A 27,529-nucleotide genomic window follows, 5' to 3' on the forward strand; every position below is an offset into this window, starting at 1 on the left:
TAGGTGGAGCTGATGGTGCACCTATCTTGCACTTCCTTCGGGGCATCGACTACAAAAACAACAAACAGCTATAATGCAGTATTGGTAATTTATTTAAATTCCATCAAGTAATCAATCTGTGGAAGGCCACAGTATTAATCCAATTCAATTCTTTATTCTGTTGAGAGCCTTATTTTTATGATGGGCTGCTCCAGATAACCTGTTTGCTGAGCAGTTCTTCTGGTTTCCTTACACAAAACTTTTGTGGAGATCAGATGATATCTAGTGTTTATTGAGCATTTGCTCTGATTTGTTTGTGGGATGTTTATATGATGATAAGCATTCATCCTCCATTCATCCTGATCTGCTTGAGGAGTGTTGACACTCATTCCTGCATTCCACACTATTCAAGGCATATCCCTGTCGCTTTCCAAGTGTTGCTGTTTTAAAAGGAGGGAGGGACTTGCTGCAATAGGACCTTAATCCACTTTAACTGCAGAAACCTTAATTTCCAGTATGCCGGAAATACTGACAGTCTGGTGGGGTCCTGCATGTGCATCAATACTAAACTTACTCCTCTGAAGCTTTCCAATCCTGGGGCCACACTAATGGGGCAGGCTAGGTTCTTTTGTGTGTCGTTGTATGCAGAAATATTTCTCTTGCCACAATTTCCAGAGCACAGAGAATGGGGGTAGTTTGTAGGCAAACGGGTCAGCTACTGTCATGGTATTGCCAGAGCAGGAACAGGCAGAGGGAGGGGGGCAGGAAATGGCGATTGAGGAAGGAGGGGACAGCCAGGAGGCGGGATGGCTCTCAGATGTTGAACCAGAGCCTCAGCACCACACAGGAAGTTCTGGCACAGACAGTGGGACAATGCCTATTCCGTTTGCCAGGGAAAGGAGAGAGTTAAAGAAGAGGGGGGAGAGGCATCACGTGAAACTTCCCTGCTTTTTCTGTTGGAGAAGAAGCCACTCCCAGAATCTGAGCCGGAGGATTCAGATGCATGATTGTAATGCGCTGCTTGTACATATGTAAAATAAAGACTATGTGTATGTGTGTGTGTATCTATCTATCATCTATCTATCTATCTATCTATCTATCTATCTATCTATCTATCTATCTATCATCTATCTATCTATCTGAGTGAGCAGAGGTACTTATTGCGAAAAGCATTCACAAGCCATCACAGCTACTCACACTGTCTGGAGTGAAAAAGAGGTGCTTTGGAGCAGCCTGAGCTTTGGTTATCCTCAGATAGTTGGCCCAGTTGAAATCTTCTTCCTTGTAACCTAGACACCCTAAAATAAAAAAGAGGGGAAAAGAAGCATTTCAGTGGGCAGCCACACTTCCCTCTTTGACCTGCGGAAACAAGTGAACAGAGGTGGTGCTTCTCAGCTTCCTCAAATACCAGCTTCTTTTGGGATGGCACTGAGATACTTTAAGGCCACATTCACACCATACATTTAAAGCGCTGTGGTACCACTTTAAGCAGTCCTGATTCCCACCCCCCAAATTATGTGAGCTGTAGTTTATTGAGGGTACCAAGGGTTGTTGGGAGACTCCACGTCACCTCCCAGAGCTACAATTCCCAGAGCAGTTTAACAATCAATCCCTTTTCATTCTGCGAATTGTAGCTCTGTAGGGGGAACAGCACCCTTAACAAACTAGTTCCCAGGATTTTTTTAGGGGGAGCCACGCCTGTTTAAATTGCTACCATGGTGCTTTAGATGGATAGTATGAATGTTTCCTTAAGACACTGATGGGGAACCTGTGGCCCCCCACACATTAATGGACTCTAATCCCCATCAGCCCCAGCCAGCACCATTAATGTTTCACTGGATTTCCCCTATGTTTCCAGCTGTTCCTATTTTAGAATCATAGAATCATAGAGTTGGAAGAGACCACAAGGGCCATCGAGTCCAACCCCCTGCCAAGCAGGAAACACCATCAGAGCACTCCTGACATATGGTTGTCAAGCCTCTGCTTAAAGACCTCCAAAGAAGGAGACTCCACCACACTCCTTGGCAGCAAATTCCACTGTCGAACAGCTCTTACAGTCAGGAAGGTCTTCCTAATGTTTAGGTGGAATCTTCTTTCTTGTAGTTTGGATCCATTGCTCCGTGTCCGCTTCTCTGGAGCAGCAGAAAACAACCTTTCTCCCTCCTCTATGTGACATCCTTTTATATATTTGAACATGGCTATCATATCACCCCTTAACCTCCTCTTCTCCAGGCTAAATATGCCCAGCTCCCTTAGCCGTTCCTCATAAGGCATCGTTTCCACGCCTTTGACCATTTTGGTTGCCCTCCTCTGGACACGTTCCAGTTTGGCAGTGTCCTTCTTGAACTGTGGTGCCCAGAACTGGACACAGTACTCCAGGAGAGCAGAATACAGTGGCACTATTACTTCCCTTGATCTAGATCAGGGGTCTGCAACCCGCGGCTCCGGAGCCGCATGTGGCTCTTTTACACCTTTGTCGCGGCTCCGGGGCGGATACTAGCGAGGGGAGGAGGCGCATTGTGCACCCCGACACTCCCCACTGTGGTGGGCACTGTACTGGCTGCGACGTCGCATGGGGTGGGTGCTGTACTGGCTGTGACGCCCGCCCGCCTGCTACATTGTAAGGGGCATGTACGCTGGTCACTGCATTGAAAGGGGGCATGTATGCTGGTCACTGTTTTGAAGGGGAGTGAAGAACACACACACAAAAAAGGTGAATTGTTAATTTAACGTTTATTTCTATGAGGAGGAGTAATTCTGAGGGGTCAAACAAGGAAATAATAAAAAGGTGACAAAAAAGTTATTTTTATAATGACGAGTTTTGCGGCTCCCAGTTTTTTTTCCTTCGGAAACGGGTCCAAGTGGCTCTTTTTGTCTTAAAGGTTGCAGACCCCTGATCTAGATGCTATACTCCTATTGCTGCAGCCCAGAATTGCATTGGCTTTTTTAGCTGCCGCGTCACACTGTTGGCTCATGTCAAGTTTGTGGTCAACCAAGACTCCTAGATCCTTTTCACATGTACTGCTCTCAAGCCAGGTGTCACCCATCTTGTATTTATTGTATTTAGCTTTAAGCCACCTTGAGTCCCTATCAGGGAAAAAGGCTGGATAGAAAGAGCAACCACCACAGGATCTAGAAAGCCACGTTTTCCTCACCCACACCTTGAAAGCTACTGAGGCCCCTCTCTCAAACCAATTTACCTATGGTGCAATTTACACAACTCAGTTATGCAAATAGGGCTGTGATTCAGGTTCCCACATGCCAGCAGCCACTCTTGCTTGGCTATCTTCACACTTGGGGAGATGCTGAGATTTCTCCTGCAGCAAGGATGGAAGCTGTGCCTGCAGATGCACCACCCTAATTCACTCACCTTTTGGGGGCTGGAGTTTGTGTCCTGTTTTTTCAAACCAGCCGGCAGGATGAATGTTGGGGGAGTCAGCGTTCAGCCAGAAATCATGGCATTCAGAGTAGCCATCAAAATGAAGGCGCATCCTGTATCCACATACCTGGATGAAGGAAAAGCAACAGAAAGGGACATGCCATCTCAATGAATAGGATAAGCCAAACTTACTGGTTATTTCCATCCCTTACCGGGCTGGTGCGTCAAAATTCTGACATGCTGGGTCCAGCAACCAGTTATTTTTCTACCTCCTGAGAGGTAGGAATCTGGCACAGGTAAATGATGCTTACATCATAGTTCGTACATTTCCCAGTCTGCGTGTAAAATCTACAATAGTGTGAGCATTTACATTTGATTTCTAACTGGTTCATAGCTGCTTTCTATCTCAAATTAACAATGTCTAATGAAATGGGTTCTGCAAACACAGGGATGGATCCGAAGTTCAGTGCGTCTAGTCTAACCCTTGGCAGGCAGCAATGGGGCTTAACGGGGAAAAGCATTCCAATATATAACAGCGAGACTGTTATATGCACAAAGATGGAAAGATACAGCCTTACCTACTACGGTGGAATGGTTGATAGCATTATTGAACTTAGCCAAGATGGCAAAGTTAACATGTTTAATTAAAGACAAATCATTACTAACATTTATTAAAGATTGGAAAAGAGAAAATGAACTTGTAATATCTGAATTTGAGGATTGAAAAAACATTTTACTTTATTTTCCATTTTATTTTCTCTCTCTTTTTTCTTTTCCTTTTTCCTTCTTTTTGCTCCTGTTTTCTTCTTCTTCTTTTTAAGATTAGATTTTAAACGTGGTTTTTTTTTATTCTGGTGTATTATACAAAGATACTTTGTATTGGGCATGAACTTTTGTATAAGTATCAATAAAAATAGATATGTCAAAATAAAAAACAGAGCAGAAGAGCTATTGTCACATTCAGAGCACTGCCAGCTACAGTTGGCAGGTGGGAATTAAACTCCAGTATTTTTTGCTATATAGGGACGTGGGTGGCGCTCTGGGTAAAACCTCAGCGCCTAGGACTTGCCAATCGCATGGTCGGCGGTTCGAATCCCCGTGGCGGGGTGCGCTCCCGTCATTCGGTCCCAGCGCCTGCCAACCTAGCAGTTCGAAAGCACCCTCGGGTGCATGTAGATAAATAGGGACCGCTTACCAGCGGGAAGGTAAACAGCGTTCTGTGTGCTGCGCTGGCTCGCCAGAGCAGCTTCGTTACGCTGGCCACGTGACCCGGAAGTGTCTGCGGACAGCGCTGGCTCCCGGCCTATAGAGTGAGATGAGCGTACAACCCTAGAGTCTGGCAAGACTGGCCCGTACGGGCAGGGGTACCTTTACCTTTTTATTTTTTGCTATGTCAGCTCCAGGCAGGTGCAGCAGAGGTCAGGATCAGACCTGTTGCATCAACCTTCTGGTAGCTGGACCAGCTCAGAATACAGTGGATCCTTGGCTAGCCCAGCTTGAGCCTGTTTCAAGGAAATATTCCAAACACCAGCAACCAGTTTACCACTGGCAGTAGCTTTTGCCTACCTGTGGTAGGTGCTCTTGGGAGATCCACAGTGGCCAAAGCCCCAACCAGCAGATCCCAACCCAGCCCAGCCGAGTTTGACAAAGGGCACCTCTGCCTCATCCTAACCCCTTACAATACAGCGGTTTGGGATTCTGGATTGTTCTTCAAGTTTGGCTTGAACCCAGAGCCTTGGAGTGCTCCAAGAAGTGAGATTCTACAAAACCCTTTGCAAGGATCTGATAACTCCATTTCAGGGAGATCTGTGACTTATTTAAGCCTTGTACTTCAGCAAATGCTCATAAAACAGATCTAATGGTGCTGTGCTCTAGTTGTATTTAGAATAGCCAGAAAGAAACTCGGAGGGAGGCAATAGGTGGTATCCTACTAACATGTCCTGTTAGCACAAGGATTTCAGCATGCACAATGCCCCCTGCCCCCCCCATATGTAGGTCCTCCTAGAGCAAATTTAGGGCATATGCAGGTGAAGGAGATGGGAGGGAATTCACATTACACAAGTGGAAATCCATGTGCCGGTGGGACGCATTACTCAGTGCTACTTTAGATGCAACCTATCATGGCGTTCAGCAGCTCAGATGCAAGAGAATGCAAATGGACAGACCCATCTCACCTCGGCCACAGTCAGGATGAAGTACATAGAAGGGTGCTGAGGATCGATCCCCTCCAGTTTCATCCCCACCTTGAAACCATTCTTGTGCTGGGGAGTCGACTGGTGCTAAAAGGAACGAACCACAGGAAAAGGTGAAAAATGTTTTATTGCTATTGCTGGGCTGCTGGTCTTTTACACCCAATGGAATTCTGCATTATATCAGGGGGGAAATGGTTTGCAAAAAAATGTGTGTATTGGGGCAAACAGCATACAAAAATGTGTGTATTAGGAGAACTTATCATTAAAATGCTGTTGGTTTTCATGGGAACTTAAAAACAACAACAACCTACAAAATGATGAGGACATGTGTAGAACTGAACTTAAGATTGAAAAAATGAGGAACTGAGAGAAACCAAAACTGGCATATGCATAATAAAGAATTGGCTTGCCAATCATGGTTTGTTGGAGTGAAACAAAGCATGAACCTTGGGTTTGGACACAGCACTAAGTCAAGGATCATAGTTAGTTTTTCCCCTGCAGGAATAAGAAGGCCCAAACCAAGCACACATTATTTGCCTAATACTCCATGCTTTATGTATGAACACAGCCTTTATTAAAACACACACAAAGCAGCTCCAGAGAGGTGTATGCCTTGAGTGCTGTCACAGGTACTAGTCAATAGACCCCTGCAGCAGCCATACACACAGCTTTTGTTCTCCATCTGGGAAGAGGAATCAGATTCTCTCAGGCTTAGCATGAAGTGTGCTGAAAATGTGGAAGACTGGTTTATCTAAAACACCCAGCTGGATGGGGAAAACGTGTACGAAAATGGGGAGTAAGTGATGCAGCCTCCTCACTAATCCAAAAATACTGCCTGTATGGTCAAATCAAGTTAAACTCAAACAGAGCGCTTCCAATGGATACATTAAACTACTATGGATCACTTAAAAAACATGTAATACTTTCAAAAGAATACACTGTAGATTCCTTTTATTCCCTCAACAACTTTTTAGAATTACTCTCCCATGTGATTTTCCACTGACAGAAAAGCAAAAAAAAACCCCAAAACAAAACCCCCTGAAAATAAATGGAAGTGAGAAGAATCACATAAAAGCATGATTAGACTTTTAAGGAAAATAAAGCAAAATCCATGATTAAATTGTTGAGTTGGAAACAAGGACACATGGGTGGAAGGCAGCAGAAGATAGAGACTGACTCCTAACGGAATAAGAGGTTTCCTCACACTTGGCCATATTTACATTCCTAATTTACCCATTTTTTATTTCAGTCTAACTGCTACAGATTCTCACAAAGGATCCTGCAAACTGTGGTCAGTAGATGGTGCTAAGAATTCTTTGACAGAGATCCCTCCCGTGGAACTACAGTTCCTAGAATTTGCTGAGATTAGGTACACCCACAGATGACAGAAACAGGGACACTGTTAACTCACTTCCTGGAACAGATTTAGAGGGGCAGCAATGGCTTTCTGTTCTTCAAGGTAAGATGCCCAGGTCCAACCTTCTGTCTTCTCCTCGCTGGAAACTGAGAACAGCAAGACGCAGACCAAATTAATAATAATAACAATAATTTATTATTTATACCCCACCCATCTGGCTGGGCTTCCCCATCCACTCTGGGCGGCTTCTAAAAAAATACTAAAATATTAAATGGTAAAAGCAATAATAGCTTCATTGGCATTTAGACATTTTGGGGTTCCCCTGTCTTGTACTCTCTTGGTGAGTTCCCCTGTCTTGTACCCTCTTGGTGCTGCCCTCCTGCCACACATACAATGGTACCTCGGGTTAAGAACTTAATTCATTCTGGAGATCCGTTCTTAACCTGAAACTGTTCTTAACCTGAGGTACCACTTTAGCTAATGGGGCCTCCCGCTGCTGCCCCGCTGCTGCCGTGTGATTTCTGTTCTCATCCTGAAGCAAAGTTCTTAACCCGAGGTACTATTTCTGGGTTAGCGGAGTCTGTAACCTGAAGCGTCTGTAACCTGAAGCATCTGTAACCCGAGGTACCACTGTACTGCCATTTATGACCCTCAACTACTTCCGCCTTTTGAAGACACAGTAATTGAGGGCAGAACAAGTGATGTATGTTACCCAAAAGCATTGTATTCTGATTCTGATTCAGCAGTTGCCCTCTTGTTGGTCACAGACACTGGGAATATAAGAAAAACAGCTGCTGGATTAGACCAAAGGCCCATCTAGTCCAGCATCTTTTTCTTACCATAGGAAGCCCACAAGCAGGGCAGGTGAACTGTAATGTTCTCTCCCTGCCCCATGTTTACCAATAGCTGTTATTCAGAGGCATACAAGTGGCCATTTATAGCCTTAACCTTCATGAATTTGTCTAGTCCCCTTTTAAAGCTGTCCAGCTTGGTGACCATCACTACATCTTGTAGTAGCAAATTTCATAATTAATAATCATAATCATAATTTTATTATTTGTACCCCATCTGCCCCAGCCACTCTGGGCAGCTTCCAGCATATACAGAAACATAATAAAACATCAAACATTATCTTAGTGCATAATTTAACCATGCACTGTGTAATAATAATAATAATAAACCCTTCCTTTTCTCTGCCTTGAATATCCCAGCATCCACCTTCACTGGATGACACCAGGATTCTAGCATTAGGAGAGATTGGAGGGGGGAGACTTCTATCTAGTTTTCCTCCACATTATGCATAATGTTACTCCATCATGTGACAACTCAGTTAATGGGATGCTGGCCAACCCTTTATAATCATGAGTGGATTGCATTTCTGATGCAGTATATAAGGAAAGCACTTCCTATATTGAGCTTCCCCTTTTCCCCAAGGCGGCAGACAGAGGGCAGATGGGTGGACCCCTCCTAGAACGTTTAGTTTTCATTATGTTAATTAAGGCTTTGGTCCTCTCTCTACTGAAGCATCAGCAAAAGCACGCAGGCCGTATTCTCCCCACTTGCGCAGTATGAAGTAAACCTCTTCCTGCCTCCCAATGCGCTGGTCAATCAATGCAAAGGGATGACTTAGGAGACTCAACACTAACAATGTAACTGCATTACACTGTTGCTTTATTGAAACAATTCAATCGATTAAATAACTTTAAATGTAATAGACTTAAGTATTTCATTTTTGCTCTTTTACATTGACTTACAATAGCCTCCAACAGCATCACCACCATCTCTCCTCTGCACCCAAACTACTAATACTTTCTAGATAATGCCTCCCGCCTCCAGTTGTAAGCTAATGGCAGGGACTGCCATACAAAAATATTATATGAAGCAAAAAATCCAAGTTGTGTAGACAGATACATGCACTTGCTTGAATGGTTTAACTGCTAGATATAAATGTAGGAAATAAGAACAACGACTACTTCTAATAATATCTATTTTATGGTTTCAGGTGTTTCTGTGTGTTTTGTAATCTCTGCAGCGTTCTGAAATGAACCACTGGATCATAAGACTCTAGAAGAACTCTTGATTGACTAGCCTAACAGGAACTTTTAAACCAAACCCACTCCATCCCAATACAGTTTAGCCTCCACCTTCCAGAGAACAGGAGTAAATAAGAAGTGCCACACTTTATTTATGCAAGGAATCATCTTAGTAAACAGAATGGCTTGAGCAAGAGATCTATGCCATGAGCTTACCAGGCTGACTTGTGTTCCATTCTTCATGCCCCATGCTGCCAGCAGGAAGTTCTCCTCCAGAGCCATTGGTCTCCTCTTGCTTCACTTCCTACATCATACAAACAAAAATCAAACCTTCCTACTCTGAATTAATTTACTGCTAACTTCAGACTCCCCTATTTATCCACGTGAAACGAAGTCCTAAGGTAGTTGCTGTAAGATCAGTTTCCCCATGATGAAACTATACTGAAATTCTGCATCGTTTTTATGCTATCTGTGGGCTCCTCTAGACACCTTGTTTATTGACCATTCATCCTGATTTGTTTGCACTGAGCTTATGCAGAGCTTAGACTATGTCTGGTCTTTATTGAGCATTCCTCCTGATTTGCTTGTGGGGCATTTATATGCCTTCTATTCAGCATTCATTCTCCCCACACTTTTCAGTGAATTTCCCCATCACTTTCCAAACTGCAAAGAACCCAGCTATTGTCAAGAGTAGATTTGTTGCACTAGGACAGGAGAGAGCTCTAATCTACTTTAACAGTGCATATACATTTGAATCCCTCACACAAGTTTTGACAGTCAAAGTATTAAAAAAAAATCAGTTAGAAACAAGTCAGTCAGGTCAATGAAATGAGGAATCGTATATATGAAAAAAAAATGTTGCTTTGGGACTCTTGCACATATATGGAAGAACACCCCAGCTGTACCATTTGCTCTGATTCTTCCTCTTCCTCCTCGGAGGGGCTTTGGTAATCTTTCCTCTTCCGCTTCTTCACTGGCTTGAGGATTTCAGTGGAGTTGGTGCTGCCAGCAGAGTTCTCCACGATGACAGACCTACAAGGCAAAGCAAAGCAAACCTTTGCATACTCAGGACTTCTACCGCCAACCATGTTTTCCAAGCAATGGGAACTGCTTGGCCTTGAGCACTAGAATCGGCTCCTGCAACAATATTGTGATCGCTGTAGAAACTGAACGGAGGAGGCAAAGCCTCACTTTGGAGGGGATTGACTTCTTAGGGAAGCAAGACCTATTTGTACCAACCAGATAATATTGTGTTGAGCTAAGAAGACAAGAGGTTCAAGTCCCTGCACAGCTGTGAAGCTGACAGGGAAGCCCATAGTATGTCAGCATATGCTCCGGCCTACCTCACTAGCCTGTTTTAAGGATAAAATGTGATACCCCAGCCCTGTCCCAACAGGCAGCCCTGTTTAGGGAAGCTTTTAATGTTTAATAGGTTATTGTATTTTAGTGTTCTGTTGGAAGCCGCCCAGAGTGGAAGCCGCCCAGAGCCGCCCAGAGGGGAAACCCAGCCAGATGGGCAGGGTATAAATAAATTATTATTATTATTATTATTATTATTATTATTATTATTATTATTATGACCACTCATGTAAGTCACTCTGGACTCCCTGGAAGCATGGTGAGACACAAATGCTATAAATATTGCTCTTAAAACCCTCCTAGATGTGTTGCCTCTCTTTCATCCTACAAATCAAGTCACCAGCAGTCTGTGCTCTGCCCACCTTCTCAAATGCCGACACGTCTCTTCTTCTTGAGAAACTGGGGCATGGGGGCAGATTTCAGCACAGGAGTAGGTTTAATATAATCCACCCAAAGGAAAGAGAGCTTCCAGTCCTGGCAGATACACAGCAGCATTTCTTTCTCTCCATTTCTTCTCTCTCCAAATCAGAAGAATTAGGAATATGCAGAGCTGCAAAATTCCTCCCCTCCTTCTTCCTGTCATGCAAGGATAGCGTCTCCCCCCCTTCTTTTTTTTACCTTTCTTTGAATTGCCGGTGGCAGTTCTCACTGCAAAACCCTCTTCCTTCCTGGGCTGACCCTGAAACGTTTCTTCGGCCGCAGGTGCTGCAATGGCACAGGCTGTCCACGGTTGGCAGCTTGGGAGCCTCTGGGACATCCGGGTCTAGGGAAACCGAAAGAGAAGCAAAAACTCAAATGGGCCACATTGGTCACAAGAGACCTCAACAGCAGCAGGCTGGCCAGCTGGCCAAGATTCTGGCATGGTTGTCTGAGCACTCGTGTCAGAAGCACAATGCCAAGAACCAGCTTTAGGTTGTCTGCACAGTGACACACAAGCTCAAAATTTTGCCTTGTAACAAAGCACTCAGAGACTAGATAGAAAATAAACTCAGGTAACCTGAATAACTAAGATAGCATAGAGTAGTGGTTCCCAAACTTTTTCACCCCCACATGGACGGCCTGAAAATTGCAAGGGGTGAACAACTGAATGGTTTTTCTGCCTCTTGCAGCTACTGTAATGTACCATGCTACAAGTATCATTTATATTTATATTTCTTGTTTTATTTCTTATGCATTGGATTTGTACTGTATTGGAGTCACAGGGCAGTCAGTCCAAAATGTGCATTTTTTCACATTGCCCCTGCCTTTCCCTCTGCCATGCGTGATCTGCCACATTTTATTTCAGATATCATGTGAAGGCATATATATTTGTCCAGGTTTTCCCCGACCCATAAGATCGGATCCTTTCACCTCAGTTTCTATGTTGCTAGCTTAGTGTTTGTGCCCTGCTGAGAGATTTTAACCATTAAGCAATTTAGAAATATTTTAAAATAAATAAATCAATGATTTTTCATACACACACCGCCGATTGTGTGATTTGACACAGACACCCAGTCTTCTCGAACAACAGTTAGGCCAAATTCACACCATACCTTTAAAGCACTTTAAACCGTCATGGCTTACCCCAAAGAATTCTGGGAGCCGTAGTTTACTTGCTAAGAGTTATTGAAAGACCCCCCTATTCCCCTTACAGAACTACAACATGCACAGTAGTATAACAATGAATCTCTCTTCACAAGGAACTTGGAAAAGTAACTCTGTGAAGGGAATAGGGGTCTGCTAACAATTCCCTGCATTCTTAACAAATGACGTTTCCCAGGATTCCTTGGAGGAAGACACGCTGGTTTAAAGTGGTATCATTGTGCTTTAAATGTGTGGTGTGAATGCGGACTTCCAACAGAAAAAAACATCTGAAGAACCTGTAATTATACATTTAAATTTCTCCACATGTATGAAGCCAGAGAAGCATTAAGAGGTAGCAATATCACCCCAGCATTCTCATTATCACTATGGCCCAGCAGGGGCTTCTACAAGTGTAATTCCATGCAAAGTTTTGAACCCTCACTGAAGAGCAATCCTCACCTTGAGTGACGGTGGGATTATCCTTGCTGAGAGGTGCTGCTGCCTCATCCTCTCCCTCTCTTTCTGAGTGGCACTCCTTTAGGGGCTCTGTTGGCAAAAGCTTGTCAGCACTGACCACTTTCAGCGTCCCATATTCATTTATCCGAAACTACAGCAATAAGAGAGGGAAGGTTAACAAGTTATAGGAGAAAAAAAACCAAGAGAAGTCTAGGCACAATGGCTGTATTGCGCTGGAATGAAATCAAGGCGGTATCATCAATACACCTGCATCCTGCCTTTGCCCCAACGGGATTAGGGAAAATGAACATGGGACCACTCTATTTCATCCTCACAACAATGTTGTAAGGTAGGATAGATTGGAAAAATAGCTCAAGAGCAAGCAGTCAGTTTTGTGCTGTCGCTGAAGATTCCAAAGGGGAAGTTTAAAGTGCCACATTCCCGCAAAAAAACCCCAAAAGCTCAGAATGCAAGGACCTAGCCTTCCACTATGTATAACCCTTTGTGTAATGTTAAGAAGCCTCTGGGGCTACCATTACTGCTTTTAGTGTTGCAGCTCCATCCCTCTGGAATCAGTTACCAACTAAAATTAGACAAGCACCCAGTGCCTTACTATTTCAGCATCTGTTAAATATATTTTTGTTCAAGAAGGCATTCCTGGAAGTGTGACCCAATGATTTTATGGAATAATAAATTGTACAATACTTTTATTGTTTTTAAAGAGTTTGTAGTGTCTTTTCTTATTTTTTCCTTTATTTTACTGTACACTGTTTGAGCAACGTTTGCTTCTAAAACGATTTACGAATTTGAAACGAAGCGATAAATAAACCCAATGCTCCCTTAGAAAGCTGAGGAGAAGGGGATTTAGGAACAGCAAAGAGACTTTCTTCCACTTACCCTCAGGTTGCTTCCGGGGAGAGTGGCCACTCCATCCTTCCATTCCAGAACCCGGATGGTGTTGCAGGTCTGAACTCCGCTGATCTGGGGGATGACTGTCGCTGTGATCGGTTCACTTCCCAGGCCCTCTCTTTGCCTCTCGGACCCCACGCTTTTCTGGGGTTCCCGAGGGAATCGCTGGATTTCTAAGGTGCTTGTTGGAAGGTTTACAGTGGTTGTGTTTGCTTGTGAAGAAGGGAAGGAAAGCAGTGCGTCACCACCATCTTCTGGCGCATGCACGTGCAAAACATCTCCCACAGCAGACAGTCAGAAGATTTCAACACAAAGGAGGGACACAGCATTACAGTCTGGGCAGAGTAGAGGGCTGGAAGAGAACATGGGTAGGAAGGATATGCCCAAATCCTTTACTATAAGGCAGAGGTGGGTGGGGGACCTGTGGCCCTCCAGATGTTGCTGGAGTCCAACTCCAGTAAGCTGGGTCAGGGATGAAGGGAGTTGTAGTCCAGCAGCAACATCTGGGGGCTGCAGAGTTCTCATCCCTGCTATACGTGTAGGTGATGTAAGATTAATGACTTCCAGAGGGATAGCTCAGTTGGTAGAGAATGAGACTCTTGATCTCAGGGGCATGGGTTTGAGCACCACGTTGGGCAAAAGATTCCTGCATTGCAAGAGGTTGGATTAGATTGTCCTTGGGGTCCCTTTCAACCGTACCACCCTATGAGTCTATGAAGCTTGCCAAGGCTTCCCACCCACTTTGCATAGTCCCACGTTACCATTATTTGTTGAGAACAGCTTTAGGTTCCCAGCAAAACAAAGACAAACTTGATAGTTAAGCCCACAAGCTTATATTGCTCTCCTTAGTCTCAACATAAAAAAATTCTTTCCAGTAGCACCTTAAAGACCAACTAAGTTAGTTCTTGGTATGAGCTTTCGTGTGCATGCACACTTCTTCAGATACACTGAAACAGAAGTCACCAGACCCTTCTATATAGTGAGAAGGTGGGGAGGGGTATTACTCAGAAGGGTGGTGGGAGTGGGTGATTGGCAGATAGCTGTGATGAGCCTGTTAACGACTCTTAACGACTGCAATAGGTCTTACAGGAAAAAGCAAGGGGTGAGAAGGTGAAAAATGGCTCATTTCACCTTCTCACCCCTTGCTTTTTCCTGTAAGACCTATTGCAGTCGTTAAGAGTCGTTAACAGGCTCATCACAGCTATCTGCCAATCACCCACTCCCACCACCCTTCTGAGTAATACCCCTCCCCACCTTCTCACTATATAGAAGGGTCTGGTGACTTCTGTTTCAGTGTATCTGAAGAAGTGTGCATGCACACGAAAGCTCATACCAAGAACTAACTTAGTTGGTCTTTAAGGTGCTACTGGAAAGAATTTTTTTTGTTTTGACTATGGCAGACCAACACGGCTATCTATCTGTAACTAGTCTCAACATGTTACAGTCTGGATGCATGAAGGGAAAGTTGCTTCTTCCTTTCCTACCCCAAGAACGCCGTGATCAATAGATGCAGAGCAAATCCAAGTCCTAAAGGCACATGTCTACTGCAAGTTAGATCATTACATCTTGGTTCTTGTTGCTTTTCTTACAGCACTTATCTACGCCATTAGGTGTTTCTACAACTTTATCTGCTCTCATACCTGATCCGAGTTTTAAATGAATGGGCTGTATCCACAGCAACACAGAGTAATGCTACTCGTCAGCACAAGGATTTCTGCTTGCATAATAAGGCTTCCCCCACTCCCACCCTCTATTTGTTCTGGGGGTTCCCCCAACCCTCCAGAGATTTGATGGTGCAGGGTGTGCACGGCTGGAGGAGAGAGAGGGGGAAATCATGTTGCGCAAATGGAAATCCATGCGTACAGTGGTACCTTGGTTCTCAAACTTAATCCGTTCCGGAAGTCCGTTCCGAAACCAAAGTGTCCCAAAACCAAGGTGAGCTTTCCCATAGAAAATAATGCAAAATGAATTAATCTGTTCCAGACTTTTAAAAACAACCCCTAAAACAGCAAATTAACATGAATTTTACTATCTATAGAGACCACTGATCCATAAAATGAAAGCAATAATCAATGTACTGTACTAGAAAATAAGACAGTATTGTAGATCATAAAAATTAAAATTATTATTTTTTCTTACCTGCACTGATGATAGTCATTGTTTGGATGGGGAGCTTTTATCCATATGCGCAGTCACACAATCAAGCAATCAATCAGTAGCTGTACTTGGTTCCACACAGTCACAAAAACAAATTAAGCGAAAAAGCCTCAAAAACAAAAACGCAAAGCAAATAGCAAAAACAAAAGTGCCAAACTGAATTCGTTCTGGAAGTCCATTTGACTTCCGAAATGTTCGGAAACCAAGGTGCAGCTTCTGATTGGTGCAGAGCCCCTGGAAACAATAGCAGACAGCTGCATCAGACGTTCAGCTTCCAAAAAATGTTCGAAAACTGGAACACTTACTTCTGGGTTTTAGGCGTTTGAGAACCAAGGGTTTGAGAACCAAGGTACCACAGTAGATGGGATGTGTTAGCTGGACCCTCTACTTTGCTCACAAGCTTCAGAGGTATGCCTGAGTACTTGGCAGGGGTCTGTGGGTGGGGGTGGGTCCTCGTTCCCCACACTGCACACAGGCCAGCTTTGAATAATGTACCCTGAAAATACGTTCAACTGCAAACTGAACGACCAAACACACAGAACCCAATGGACAGAGCGGGTGGGTATTAGCTTTGCCTTTTGGGCCATAAACATAAGTTGTTGCCTTTTGGACCAGAAAGAATGGAAGCCATGGCAGCGGGAGACTCTGAAAATACAGCAAGATGCTTCAGGTTCCAAGTACCTACCTGGTATGATGAAGGCGGTTGCTGGTAGGTGGGCATTTTGCACAGTATTCTCATTGGCAACCAAATGGACACTGACTTCCCCTGTCGCGTTGCCTTTTGTGCTTCTTATCACTTCCATCTCTGCTCGTCCATCCATCACCTTGCCTAAGCCACACAGAACAGAACTGGAACACAACGAGGAAGAAGAGATCCCATTTAGCATTTGGGAGGAAGTGTATGTGAATCACAGGCAACAGAGACTAAATTCAGATGTATCACCATTATTTTTCTTTAGAGGGACAGATATAGACAGCAGAGTCCCCTCTCATGCAAGATTTTGCATGCACATCTCTCATTTGTTTTTGCACACATGGATGGAACATTGGATGATCAAATTAACTATCCATAATGGTTCATTGATGTCTGTTTTTAACCTTTTTATGGTTTTATTCTTGTAAACTGATTTGTTGTTTTTAACAATATAGCAACATGTAAATACTTTTATAAATAAATAAACTCCTGCGCCAAGGATAACTATGACCATGAAACAGATACTTGTCCTGTTTCTGGATGGGGCTGTACTTTCCTAAAGGATCAGGTCCACAACTTGGAGATGCTATTAGATCTGGCTCAATGAATGGATACACAAAACAATGACCTCGGTTGCAGAAAGTGCCTTCAGTCATCTTGTCCGGTGCACCAGCTGCAAACTTCCTGGAAGAACCCTTCCATCTTCTGATAACATACAGATTACATTACTGGAATGCATTTTGTATAGCACTGCCTTTAAAGACTGTTTGGAAACTTCAGCTGCCTGCTTCCTGGTACAGCCAGAAATGAACTTTTCTATCAGTGCTAACAGAGCTTAATTTGCTGCCAGTTCATTTCTAGGCATGAAAGTGTTAATTTTTTATCTTCGAGGCCTAATGCCATGAGCCCTTGCATGTTTTCCCCAAGACAAATGACACCATGTTCAACAGCGCTCGCTCTCTCAGGTAAGTGTGTACAGGATTGCACCTCAACTATGCAATCCTACACAGGGAGTAAGGGAGCTGAGGTACAGGGATGAACAGCTTTTTAGTCCTCAATGGACGTTCATCCCCCATACACTGTCCTTCCCTTATAAATCACACTGGCCCAGTGCAGGGAGGGCAGCAACATTCAGCAGTGAGGGGAAATTTTGCAGGTGTGGGTGTGTGCAGTTTGGGTACCTGCACAGGCTTCAATGAAAGCCCTTGATGGCTGAACACAGTACATAGGATTGCAGTCTCCCAATCCTGTGGTAAACAGGACTGCAGCTCCATCAGTCACCCACTTCTCTATGCGGCCCCTGGGGGCTAAAATGTTCTCCATTCCTGTAAGGTAAAGGTAAAGCGACCCCTGACCATTAGGTCCAGTCGTGGTCGACTCTGGGGTTGCAGTGCTCATCTCGCTTTATTGGCCAAGGGAGCCGGCATACAGCTTCCAGGTCATGTGGCCAGCAAGACTAAACCACTTCTGGTGAACCAGAGCAGCACACGGAAATGCCTTTTACCTTCCCGCTGGAGCGGTACCTATTTATCTACTTGCACTTTGATGTGCTTTTGAACTGCTAGGTTGGCAGGAGCAGGGACCGAGCAATGGGAGCTCACCCCATCACGGGGATTCGGACCGCTGACCTTCTGATCAGCAAGTCCTAGGCTCTGTGGTTTAACTCATAGCACCACCCATTCCTGTTATACACCCTCAGATCTCTTACTGAAATCAGTGGAACTTACACCTGAGTAGACATGTATAGGAATGCACATATTTGAAGGACCACCGTCTCCCAATACGAACCAGTCTGGTTATCGAGCACCTTCCTGGAGACCCAACTCAGGGCACCTTTACTTCTGAGGTGAGTGGACATCAGAGACAAGAACACATGATGGCACCACACCTGTGGAGTTTCTTCTCCTTACCACCTCACCTGACGCTAACATTTCGGCAGCAGGTAAAAGTGACTGTGTTTTCGGGGGGAGGGTTAGATGAATTTTATTATTTAGTAATTGATCTTGAGGAGTTTATGGCTGCTGAAAAACTGCTGTTTTATTTGGTAATGGTTGATTCTAAACCTAAGTTGTGAGCTGCCTTGAAAGTATTCAGATGTGGAATAAACATGTTTATATAAAACATAATGAAAGAGGAAAATACTCAAACACGAACTCTCCCAGGCTTCAGTAGCACAAGGGAGTACTGCCATAATTATAACTTTTTTAAAGTCACAAATGGCATGACATTGGTATGGAGAGGGTTGTGTCACTCATCAATGCTTGCATCATAGCAGTGTCCAATAAAGCGCTTGTTCATGCAATCATATTTCATGCAACACTGGTATGAATGTGGAAAGCTGAGGAATCTTTGCAAGAAAAATGTAGCATGGAGCTCTGGATCCCCTGCAAAAAAAGGGGAAGCAATGCTATATGAATCATTGCTCTGGAAAACCTCAAAATCCCTTTGGAAGCTTGGAGTCAAAAGCACAGCTGATCCTCAGTGTTCTTTCGGCCACTGGAGGGCAACAGAAGAATACAAATAGATGGTTATCAACTCTGTGGAGTTAAGAGTGCACATGTGTTATCAGTATGTTCTGATGAACATCCGAGCAGAACAGAAAAGAATACCAGAAACTGGGGTGAGAGGGATGTTGTCAGGGATACTGGATCAAAGTAGCATAGGGCAGTCTGGCCTGGTTATAACTTATCTTATGAAACATTTTAAAGAGTTAATTTGTCTGCATCTTTGCTCACATGTCACTGATACTTGAAATTGAGTATGAGGTTTTCCTTTCCACATGAATGGTGGGCTGTGTCCAAATTGAGAAAATTTGGACATAGCCCACCATGTTCCTCCAGCAAGTAAATGTTGGCATTATAAGCCTGCACATAATGTTTCATTTGTTTGTTTTTTAATTTAATGTCTGGTACTCCATGAGTCTGAACAAACTGCGGGAGGCAGTGGAAGACAGGAGTGCCTGGCGTGCTCTGGTCCATGGGGTCACAAAGAGTCGGACACGACTAAACGACTAAACAACAACAACTCCATAATTCTAATCTTATGGGAGTACAGGAGATCAGAAGAGAACTCTTCGGGTCTGCCTGAGCTAGGGTGAACCTGGTTCTTGTGATAAAAAATTTGTCTGCAGCTAATGGCTGCTGTTATAGGAAGTACTTTTGACTCAGTACCATTGTCTCTACCTGCCATGCCTCTCTTCTGAACTGAGTTTGCAAACTGACAGCTCTCACTGTATCAGATTTTAATGACACCCCTTTATAGATGCTGGCAGGAATTCCACTGAACAGGAATGACCCAGCGCCTACTCAGAGGGCGTGGTACTCCTGGGAAACAGACGTTTCGTCTCAAGGTCTCAAACCAATTGCTTCTGGTAAAACAAAACAAAACTCACAACTCCTGAAATCTCTCCACAAATTTCTTTGCAGCTAGCCTAATAAAAGCAGCTGTTTTCATATAAACAAGCTTGTGCTACGTTTAAAACCCATCTGTCAGCATCACGCAGAGCGTCAGTCTTCAAACCCTGTTCCTGCATCAAAATGCTTTGAAATCCACATACCAGCATTTGTCAGAAAGGCCTGAGAGACACCTCCAACAGCCACAGGTTTGGCTAGCCCCAAATATTATTTATTCAGACAGTCACAATGGGAGGCTACGGGGGGGGGGGGGGAGAGACTAAGTTCAATTTAACAAGGAGTTAGGTCTGTCACATCCCCACCAAGCCCTTTCTGCTGTACCTTTATGTCTTCCAAGGCTGAAAGAAATCAATTCAGTATTTCTTTCCCTATGGAGAGGATGCAGAGATCAGAGCTCCTTCTCCTTCACCACATGTTATATGTGTTTGCCGATTCTGGATTACACTTCGCGTGCCAGATAAAGAGAACTGTGATCTACAATACATCTGCTCATCTCTGAGGTGCCACAAGATGACTCTTTGTTGGTTTTGCTACAATGGACCAACATGGCTACCCTTCTGGAAATTAGCTCCTAATAATACAGTGAGAACTATCTTGATGAAGCCGAGCAAGGTCCCATATATACCAGCATTCTTGGGCCTCCAGCAGCCAGTCAAATGCATTGCAGGACAATGATGGGCTAGCCTATCCCTTATTGTTTGTCCCTGCTATTGCACAGCACCATTCTATTTTGTGGTGCCGTTCTCAAGACACCAGATATAAAAGAAGCACACAGGCAATCACTGTAGCCTTTCAGAAGAGAACGAAAAAGTTATTCAGTTGCCCCAGTTACAGAAGACAATACTTTTTTAAAAAAACAAACCTATCTGATAGTTCAATTGTTGCTAAAATTGTGCAAGCACCAAGTTAGTAATTGTAGCATTATATTCCAATCCCTGTGTAATAGATTTGGTAGCTTGCTACTTGGAGGATATGTTAGCTACTCTAAGAATAAACACGTTTGTGTTTTCTTTTACTTATTCATCAGGCGAGATGCATAGTGATGGAAGGGGGAATGAGTGTAAAGAACTTTTTTGGGGGGGGGAGCAAAATGTGTGTGAGGTGTGGCAGAGCACTGTTATGCTGGGAAGGCTGGTGTCTGCCGGTTTTAAGACTTATATCAGCCTTGTAAATAAGCCACAAGCGTTACTAGCCTGAAAAATGGTTTACCAGCCTACTGGGAAGTGGAACAGAGCGCTCCATCCCTCTTGCAGCTGTCCACTGCGTTTCTACACTGGGCACAGAGGAGAAACTAAAGAAGTTGTGTTAAACTAGATGCCATGAAACGGGGGGGGGGGGTGTCATATTACTGACTTATTTATTTACATATATTTAGCAATATTTATATATAATCGAATTGGTTTACATAACATAGTATGGAATGTTCATTCAAAAATGGTAAAAAAGCACACTTTTAAAACAGTCAACATAATAGCATTATCAAACTATAGATAAAATCAACAGCTTTAAAAACCAACGCACATCACAAAATTTAAAATCTGAGCAGGCTTCCCTAAACAAACAAAAAACATGTTTGTCAGGCATCAAAAACAGTACAACAAAGGCATCTCCCTTACAGGCTGTTCCACAGAGTGGCTGCTGACTTGAAATGTATTGGGCCAAATAATTGACTTTCAGTGCGGCTTTGAGGTCTTGCTACCTTTGTCTTCTTCCTAGAGTTGGCCTAATCTGCACACAGCTCAGGCTGCAACCTCAAACATGCTAGCTGAGAAATAAATTCGAACAGAATCACCAGGGCTCACTTTCTAGTGAGGACCAGGCTGTCAGTTTTGCTCCATGTCCAATTGTTTCTCTTCGCCAGAGGCTCAGATCTCTGTGGTTTCAGTGGCTGAGAGGAGGAAATGTTGCACCTTTGGTTCTAAAGATGCTCTATACATATCCCAAATTGCAGAACTCTCAGATCTAGATTATTTAGTTTTGCTTCTGACAGGAAATAAGCCTGTCTCCTGCTTCTGCTTTTTCTTCTTCAAAAAACAGAGCTGAACGCCATCCCTCCTCTGGCAAATCATTTGTTGTAATCAGTGCTTTTCTTCTAGAAAAAAGGTGCCGGGACTGTGTACCTTTCAGTAGCCCCAGGAAAAAAAAACACCGATTGTAACACAAGGTACAAAGAAAGAAAAGTTGCCTTACACCAGTGTTTCCCAACCACTGTTCCGTGGCACACTAGTGTGCCGCGAGATGTTGCCTGGTGTGCCGCGGGAAAAATTTAAAAATTGAAAGATTTTTTTTTTAAAAGTCAAATTTTCGATTGGGGCGCCGTCACTAGATGACCCCTGGGGTTCCCTCCCTCCCTCCCGCTCTGCGCCTCCCTCCTCCTCCTCCTCCTCCTCCGAGGAGGCCCTTCCTGGCTCTCGGCCAAGGCTTGGCGGCTGCCACTCACTCACTCACTCGCCCACCTGTCCCTCCATCCCTGCACCCGGCCTCTCCTCCTCTGTCCCCGGCGTGGGGGCTGCCGGGATCCGTAGTCCCCTCGCCCTTGGGCTCCGCGCCCGCGCGGGGTGCGCGAACTACGTTTCCCAGCGTGGCCTGGCGGGCCGGGCGTTTTATTTGAAGCGCTCTTCTCCCGGCCATGGAATGAGCGCAGCGGCGGCAGCCGGGCGGGCAGGGGCTCTTCCGCGCAGACCCCGCACAGCCTGCCTGCGCCCTCCGGAGATCGGGCGGCAGGATGGAGCCCGGGGATCCCCGCGGAGGCGGAGCGGCGGAGGCGGAGGCTGCCCCCCAGGTAGGGCTGCGTCGGGGGGTTTTTATTTTTGCAATGCTGCATCCGCGCCGGAGGGGACGCATCGGACCGCGGGGAGACCCCTTGGCGGGCGTGCAAGGCAATGCATGCGTGCAGGCGTTGCATGGAGTGCAGTGCAATGCAATGGCAACGCGGCGCCCTGCATGCATGCATGCAACTTCCACCGGCGCTCCAGACTTGGCAGGTGAGGGGGGTGCCCAGTGGGCGGCAGAGAGAGCCGGGAGGGCGAAGGGGAGCCGCGGGGGGAGCACCGGTGCTCCCCGAGCCGAGCCCGGGGGGAAACTTCGGCGTCGTTGCGCCGGGTGTTGGAAGCGGAGGCTGGCGGGGGCCCCTCACCTGCAAAACCTGGTCACCTCTCATATATTTCGTGCATTGCATTCATCGCCCGCTTTCTCCTCCAAGGAGCTCCCGGGGGCGTGCGTGGTTCTCCCCGTGTTATCCTCGCAACAACAGCCCTGCGAGGTGGGTCAGGCGAGTGGCCCAAGGGAGCACCCAGGGATTGTCCTGGCCAGGTGGGGTGATTTGAACCCTGCTCTCTGCCCGGTCTTCATCCTCATTTAGCCCCCACATGTGCATGACTGTGCATGACTGAGGTTTTCCCCCCTCGTCTTGGCTATGGTGTGAGTCTGTGCTGTTAATTAATGGGGTTCTGCCTTCGGAGAAGATGAGTCAGCCCTCAAGGAGGTGATTATGTAATTTGCTAGCAATTCATGTCCCTCCCGGCGTGACGCTGCGCACTGACGTCACGGGGCTGTAATGGTGGTGTGCCTCGAGATTTTTTTCATGAAACAAGTGTGCCTTTGCCCAAAAAAGGTTGGGAAACACTGCCTTACACTCCACACGTACTGAGCTAGGCATTATGAGCGTCGCCATTCTGCTATGGGGCACAGAACACAAAACACTTCATTACCATGGCGCAAACTGCCGTGTCCGCCAAGCATGGAACATACACTGTCCATGGAGCCTACACAAATGCTTGGACATTATACACAAATGTGCACACACAATGCAGCAATTCTGCACGCACCCACCCGAAAAAAAGGCAAAAGAAGCTGCAGGTTTGCATAAAATGTGCATAATGATTTACTCTAATTTGTGTTGAAATTGTAGCAAGGAGGTCTGTGAGTGGTGACCTGCTAAGTCTCCTGCCTGTGTGCTAAGTGCTGGTGAGCAGCTTCAGAGGAAGCACAGCAGTTTTTCAGCTGATATACGAACTAACAAATGAAAGGGGGGGGCATTCATTCAATGGGGTTGGAAAGAGCTAAAACCCTAGGGAGAAGAAAAAATCATTTCCTGCATTCCCCTCCCCTCTGGACTTTTGCATCTGAACTACCCAGTTGTTTTGCTTTCAGCTTCCTGAGATCCCACACATTTGTCTAGCCCTTTTAAGATCCTAAGAAAGCCCTGCTGAGTCAAGGCAGTGACCCATCCAGTCTACGAAGCATCCTGTTCTCATAGTGACAAGCAGACATGCCCCTATGGGAAGCCAGATGCAGGACCTGAATGCAACAGCATTCTCCCCAGCTGTGATTCCCAGCAATACAGAGGCATACAGCCTCCAACAGGGAGGCAAAACAGAACCATGCTGGCTAGCGGCATTGAGAGCCTTGTCTTCCATAAATATTTTCAACAGATGGAAGAAGTGATGTGTGGAGCAAGGGAGATGGGTGGTGGTGATGGCAGCTCCTGCCTCCAATTTAAATCCATTCAAATCTAATGAAAAGACCCTACATGTGTGCCACTGTATGTCTGAAGTGTTCTTTCCCATGGCACAAGTATAAATTGTGGGTGGCTCTTGCAGACACAATCCCAGTCCACAAACACATTTGCATGTTACACACTCAGTTTCTCAGCATTGGATGATTGGAAACAGCTTTCGTAGGAGGCTGAGCTCAGCTGTGGAAGCCTGCAATGGTGTTATTTTTTAAGGGTTTTAGAAAAATCCACACACTCCGATTCAGGTTGTACATGCACCACACAATGCGTTCACAGTAAAGCAATCTGCTGTCATGTGGAATTTAGCAATCCTTCAAAGCACTGCTCAAATATAACTACAGTGGCCGGTAATAAGGAGACCTCAGGAGACCCAGACTACTTGGTTGCTGAAAAAGTGAGTATTCACATTATCTGAAATGGAATTAACAGAACTCACTGTCAAGGCTGCAACACTTCCGATGAAAGATGGAGGTCTCAAACTGCCTATTCTTATTTGCAAAAGAGTGTGTGTGCCTGCTTTTTGCTTTTTTCCTTTCAGAGATATAATCTGAAACGACACTTCTCTCCTTTTTCATATCTATTGTTTCCAATGGCCTGCATATATCCTTTCTCCCAATACCAAAACCTGATGTCTTCTATCCATATCCATCCTTCCAAAACAAGAGGTTCTTCAGTTCTCTTCTGATCATGAAAGCCCTCGTAATAATTCCAAATGTGTTGCTCTTGCTGATCAGTAGTAAGGCACAGGTATGCTACTCTGCACATGCTCAAACACTTTCTCATCTTGATTATCCCACTCCTCTCCCGGTATCCCAATATACGCAGGCAGGGGCAGCTCTAGGTTTGAGGGGTTCCTGGACAACTTCACTCTTGTGGGTCCCTCACATACCTCTGGCGGGTTCAGGGGGACAGCAACACTCCAACCAGTATGGGCACTTGGGCCTAACCACCACTTTAATTTCCCACAATACCTAAAAGGAACATCGGGACATTGCTGGAAATTAAAATGGAGGCTAGCTGGCCCTAGCAGCCAGGGGCTTCTTGGAGTGCAAGGCAAGGAGTAATTTAAGAATGTAGGAATGAATGAATGAATGGATGAGGGGCAGATGCAGGGAGCAGGGGGTCCTGCTGAGGGGCTGGGGCCCTGACAACTGTCAACAAAGTCAGCTGCTGACATCAGCTCTGTACAAAGAATTTCCTAATGGTCTCTCATCTAGTCACTTTACAAAACCAGAACTGCAGCACAGTGGCATCGCGTGCCTGTTTCAGACAACTCTTGGGAATGATACCAAGCACCAAACTGTGGCTTTGTTGAAATTCTTGTAATAAATTGCCACGACAGTTACCTTCTTACTCCTACCCTCTCCAGCCACTGAACAGCTACCACTGGTTCCCGCAAAGGATACTACTGTTTGCAGTCCGTATACAGATAACTTATAAAGCCCTGAATGACTTGGGACCTAAATGCCACTCACTATATAATCCTGCTCAGCAATTAAGCTCTAACAGGTAGGGACTCCTGAGCACCCTACCATTAAGGAGTGATAAATCTGGTGATGGTGCACGGTCAAGCCTTCTTTGCATGGCATCCCATCCCCCTAAAGAAGCTTTGGAACTGCCAGCCCCTTGAAATATGGCCAGTGCCCTCCCTTTTGATATTTAAGCACCAGATCAAGGCATGGGTTTTTAAGGGGGCTTTTGAAGGGCTATTGTAAGATGGTACATACATTGCAGTTTTTAAAAGCATTGTTGATCTTACTGAAATGATGAAATATATTTACGAAGTTGTCACGACTCAGCCTGTTATCTATGATACAAGCATGTGATGGAAAAACACTATTAACCCACCACTGGACGCCATGCTATTTTCCAATCTCCACCACCCCATACAACTTGTGACCCATCAGAACAAAGGCAGCCCTCACAACAACAACAACACATCATGTACATAGGCTGGTTTGTCAATAGCACAATAAACTGAATGGTTTATGTTTGGTGCTTCCCACTCCCATCCCCCACTTTCTCCTGCAAAAGCCAGGGGGTGAGCACATGGACATCTCAGAGGCCTCATTACAAGCTGGTCAGTTTTGTTCATTTTGATGGGTCGCAGGCCTCTTAAAGGGCAAAGGCTTCTTTTTTCCTTCCTTCACCCACTCTTGCTCCCAAACAGCATAAACACACAAGACAATACATTACTGGAAAATGAACTACAGTGGTACCTCGGGTTACATACGCTTCAGGTTACAGACTCCGCTAACCCAGAAATAGTACCTCGGGTTAAGAACTTTGTTTCAGGATGAGAACAGAAACGTGCTCCGGTGGTGCGGCGGCAGCAGGAGGCCCCCTTAGCTAAAGTGGTGCTTCAGGTTAAGAACAGTTTCAGGTTAAGAACGGACCGGAATGAATAAAGTATTTAACCCGAGGTACCACTGTAAAAGCAAAAATAAAAAATCATAAGCAAAAGATCTGACAGGGTGGAAGTGTCAAGCTACCACCACTGGTTTTGTCAGAGAAAGTGGGAAAATGAGAAAAATGAACAGAAAGGGAAGAACAATCCTTTTCCCCACCTGCAAGGATGGAGCAGCTGGCATCCTCTAGACGTTGCTGGAATACAACTCCCATCATCCCTAAGTGGCTGAGGCCCTACTGAAATGGAGTTGAAGTATGTGTTAAGTAGTATAAATGCATATTCATCTCCTGATTACCCCAGCTTCAGTTCCCTCCTCATCTTCTGTTGTCTTCCCTCAGACAATTTTTAGATTGTAAACTCCAAATGACAAAGTCCTGTCCTTTTCTACTTTGCACCATGCTAAGTACAGTATATTGATGGCACAACATCAGAAGAAAGGAAGGAAGGAAGGAACTCTGTAAGCATAAAGTTGCATACAAAGTTAGAACTGGAACTGCTGTGATAGATTAAAATGGAAAGTGATTCCCAGATCTAAAATAGGGTGAGGGAAAACCCACTATTTTACTCCACATTTCTACCAGTAGTCTGTAAAAAATGGACAAGGTTTTAGGTTATCAATTTCATACCCAGGTTCTGGACCATAAGCCTCTGTACAATGGAATTCTGTTTATATTGCACTACATGGTAATCCACCCTGAGCTGGTGGGCTATGATGGGCTATAAACTGAGATAAACAACCAGCAATTTAAAAGGAATTCAAACAAAAGGAATCAGTAGCTCAGTCTTCAGACATCACTGACGTAAGCCACGGAAAGGAGATGGAGCCCTGAAATCTCCCTTTACGAACAATGCAAAAGTTGAGGGGGAATAATACATCCTTGCATGTTTATTCAATGAGCAGCAACTCTGAACATCACCAGCCGCATAGATACACATCAAAGCTCTCCACGTGGGGGGAAAGCAAACAAAAACAAATCCAGATACCTCAAGAATATGTAGTGCTTGGAAATAGTTGTGCAATGCCCATTAATACTTGATTTTCCAAAGACACACCCCACGTTCGAGAATTAGTAGTAAAATAAAAATCCAATAAACGACAAGAAGGGCATTTA

At 44.9% G+C, this 27,529-nt stretch overlaps 1 protein-coding gene across 5 annotated transcripts in view; it reads right to left on the reverse strand.

Moving 5' to 3' along the window:
- The window catches only part of L3MBTL1 (L3MBTL histone methyl-lysine binding protein 1), a 43,610-nt gene that overhangs the window by 12,927 nt on the left and 3,154 nt on the right, over positions 1–27,529 (reverse strand). For 4 of the 5 annotated variants that reach the window (XM_081916781.1, XM_081916778.1, XM_081916777.1 and 1 more), the window contains 10 exons: positions 16,070–16,233; positions 13,216–13,439; positions 12,322–12,469; positions 10,918–11,062; positions 9,846–9,972; positions 9,157–9,244; positions 6,962–7,053; positions 5,533–5,637; positions 3,350–3,485; positions 1,177–1,277 (listed from right to left, as the gene is read on the reverse strand). In XM_081916781.1, coding sequence (XP_081772907.1) covers positions 1,177–1,277; positions 3,350–3,485; positions 5,533–5,637; positions 6,962–7,053; positions 9,157–9,244; positions 9,846–9,972; positions 10,918–11,062; positions 12,322–12,469; positions 13,216–13,439; positions 16,070–16,233 — 1,330 coding nt within the window. Of the gene's footprint in view, positions 1–1,176; positions 1,278–3,349; positions 3,486–5,532; positions 5,638–6,961; positions 7,054–9,156; positions 9,245–9,845; positions 9,973–10,917; positions 11,063–12,321; positions 12,470–13,215; positions 13,440–16,069; positions 16,234–26,574; positions 26,627–27,529 lie in introns of those variants that run through there. The other variant, XM_081916780.1, reaches the window with a different exon arrangement.

Source organism: Podarcis melisellensis (assembly GCF_964234715.1).
Source record: "Podarcis melisellensis genome assembly, chromosome: 6".
Lineage (NCBI taxonomy): Eukaryota > Metazoa > Chordata > Lepidosauria > Squamata > Lacertidae > Podarcis > Podarcis melisellensis.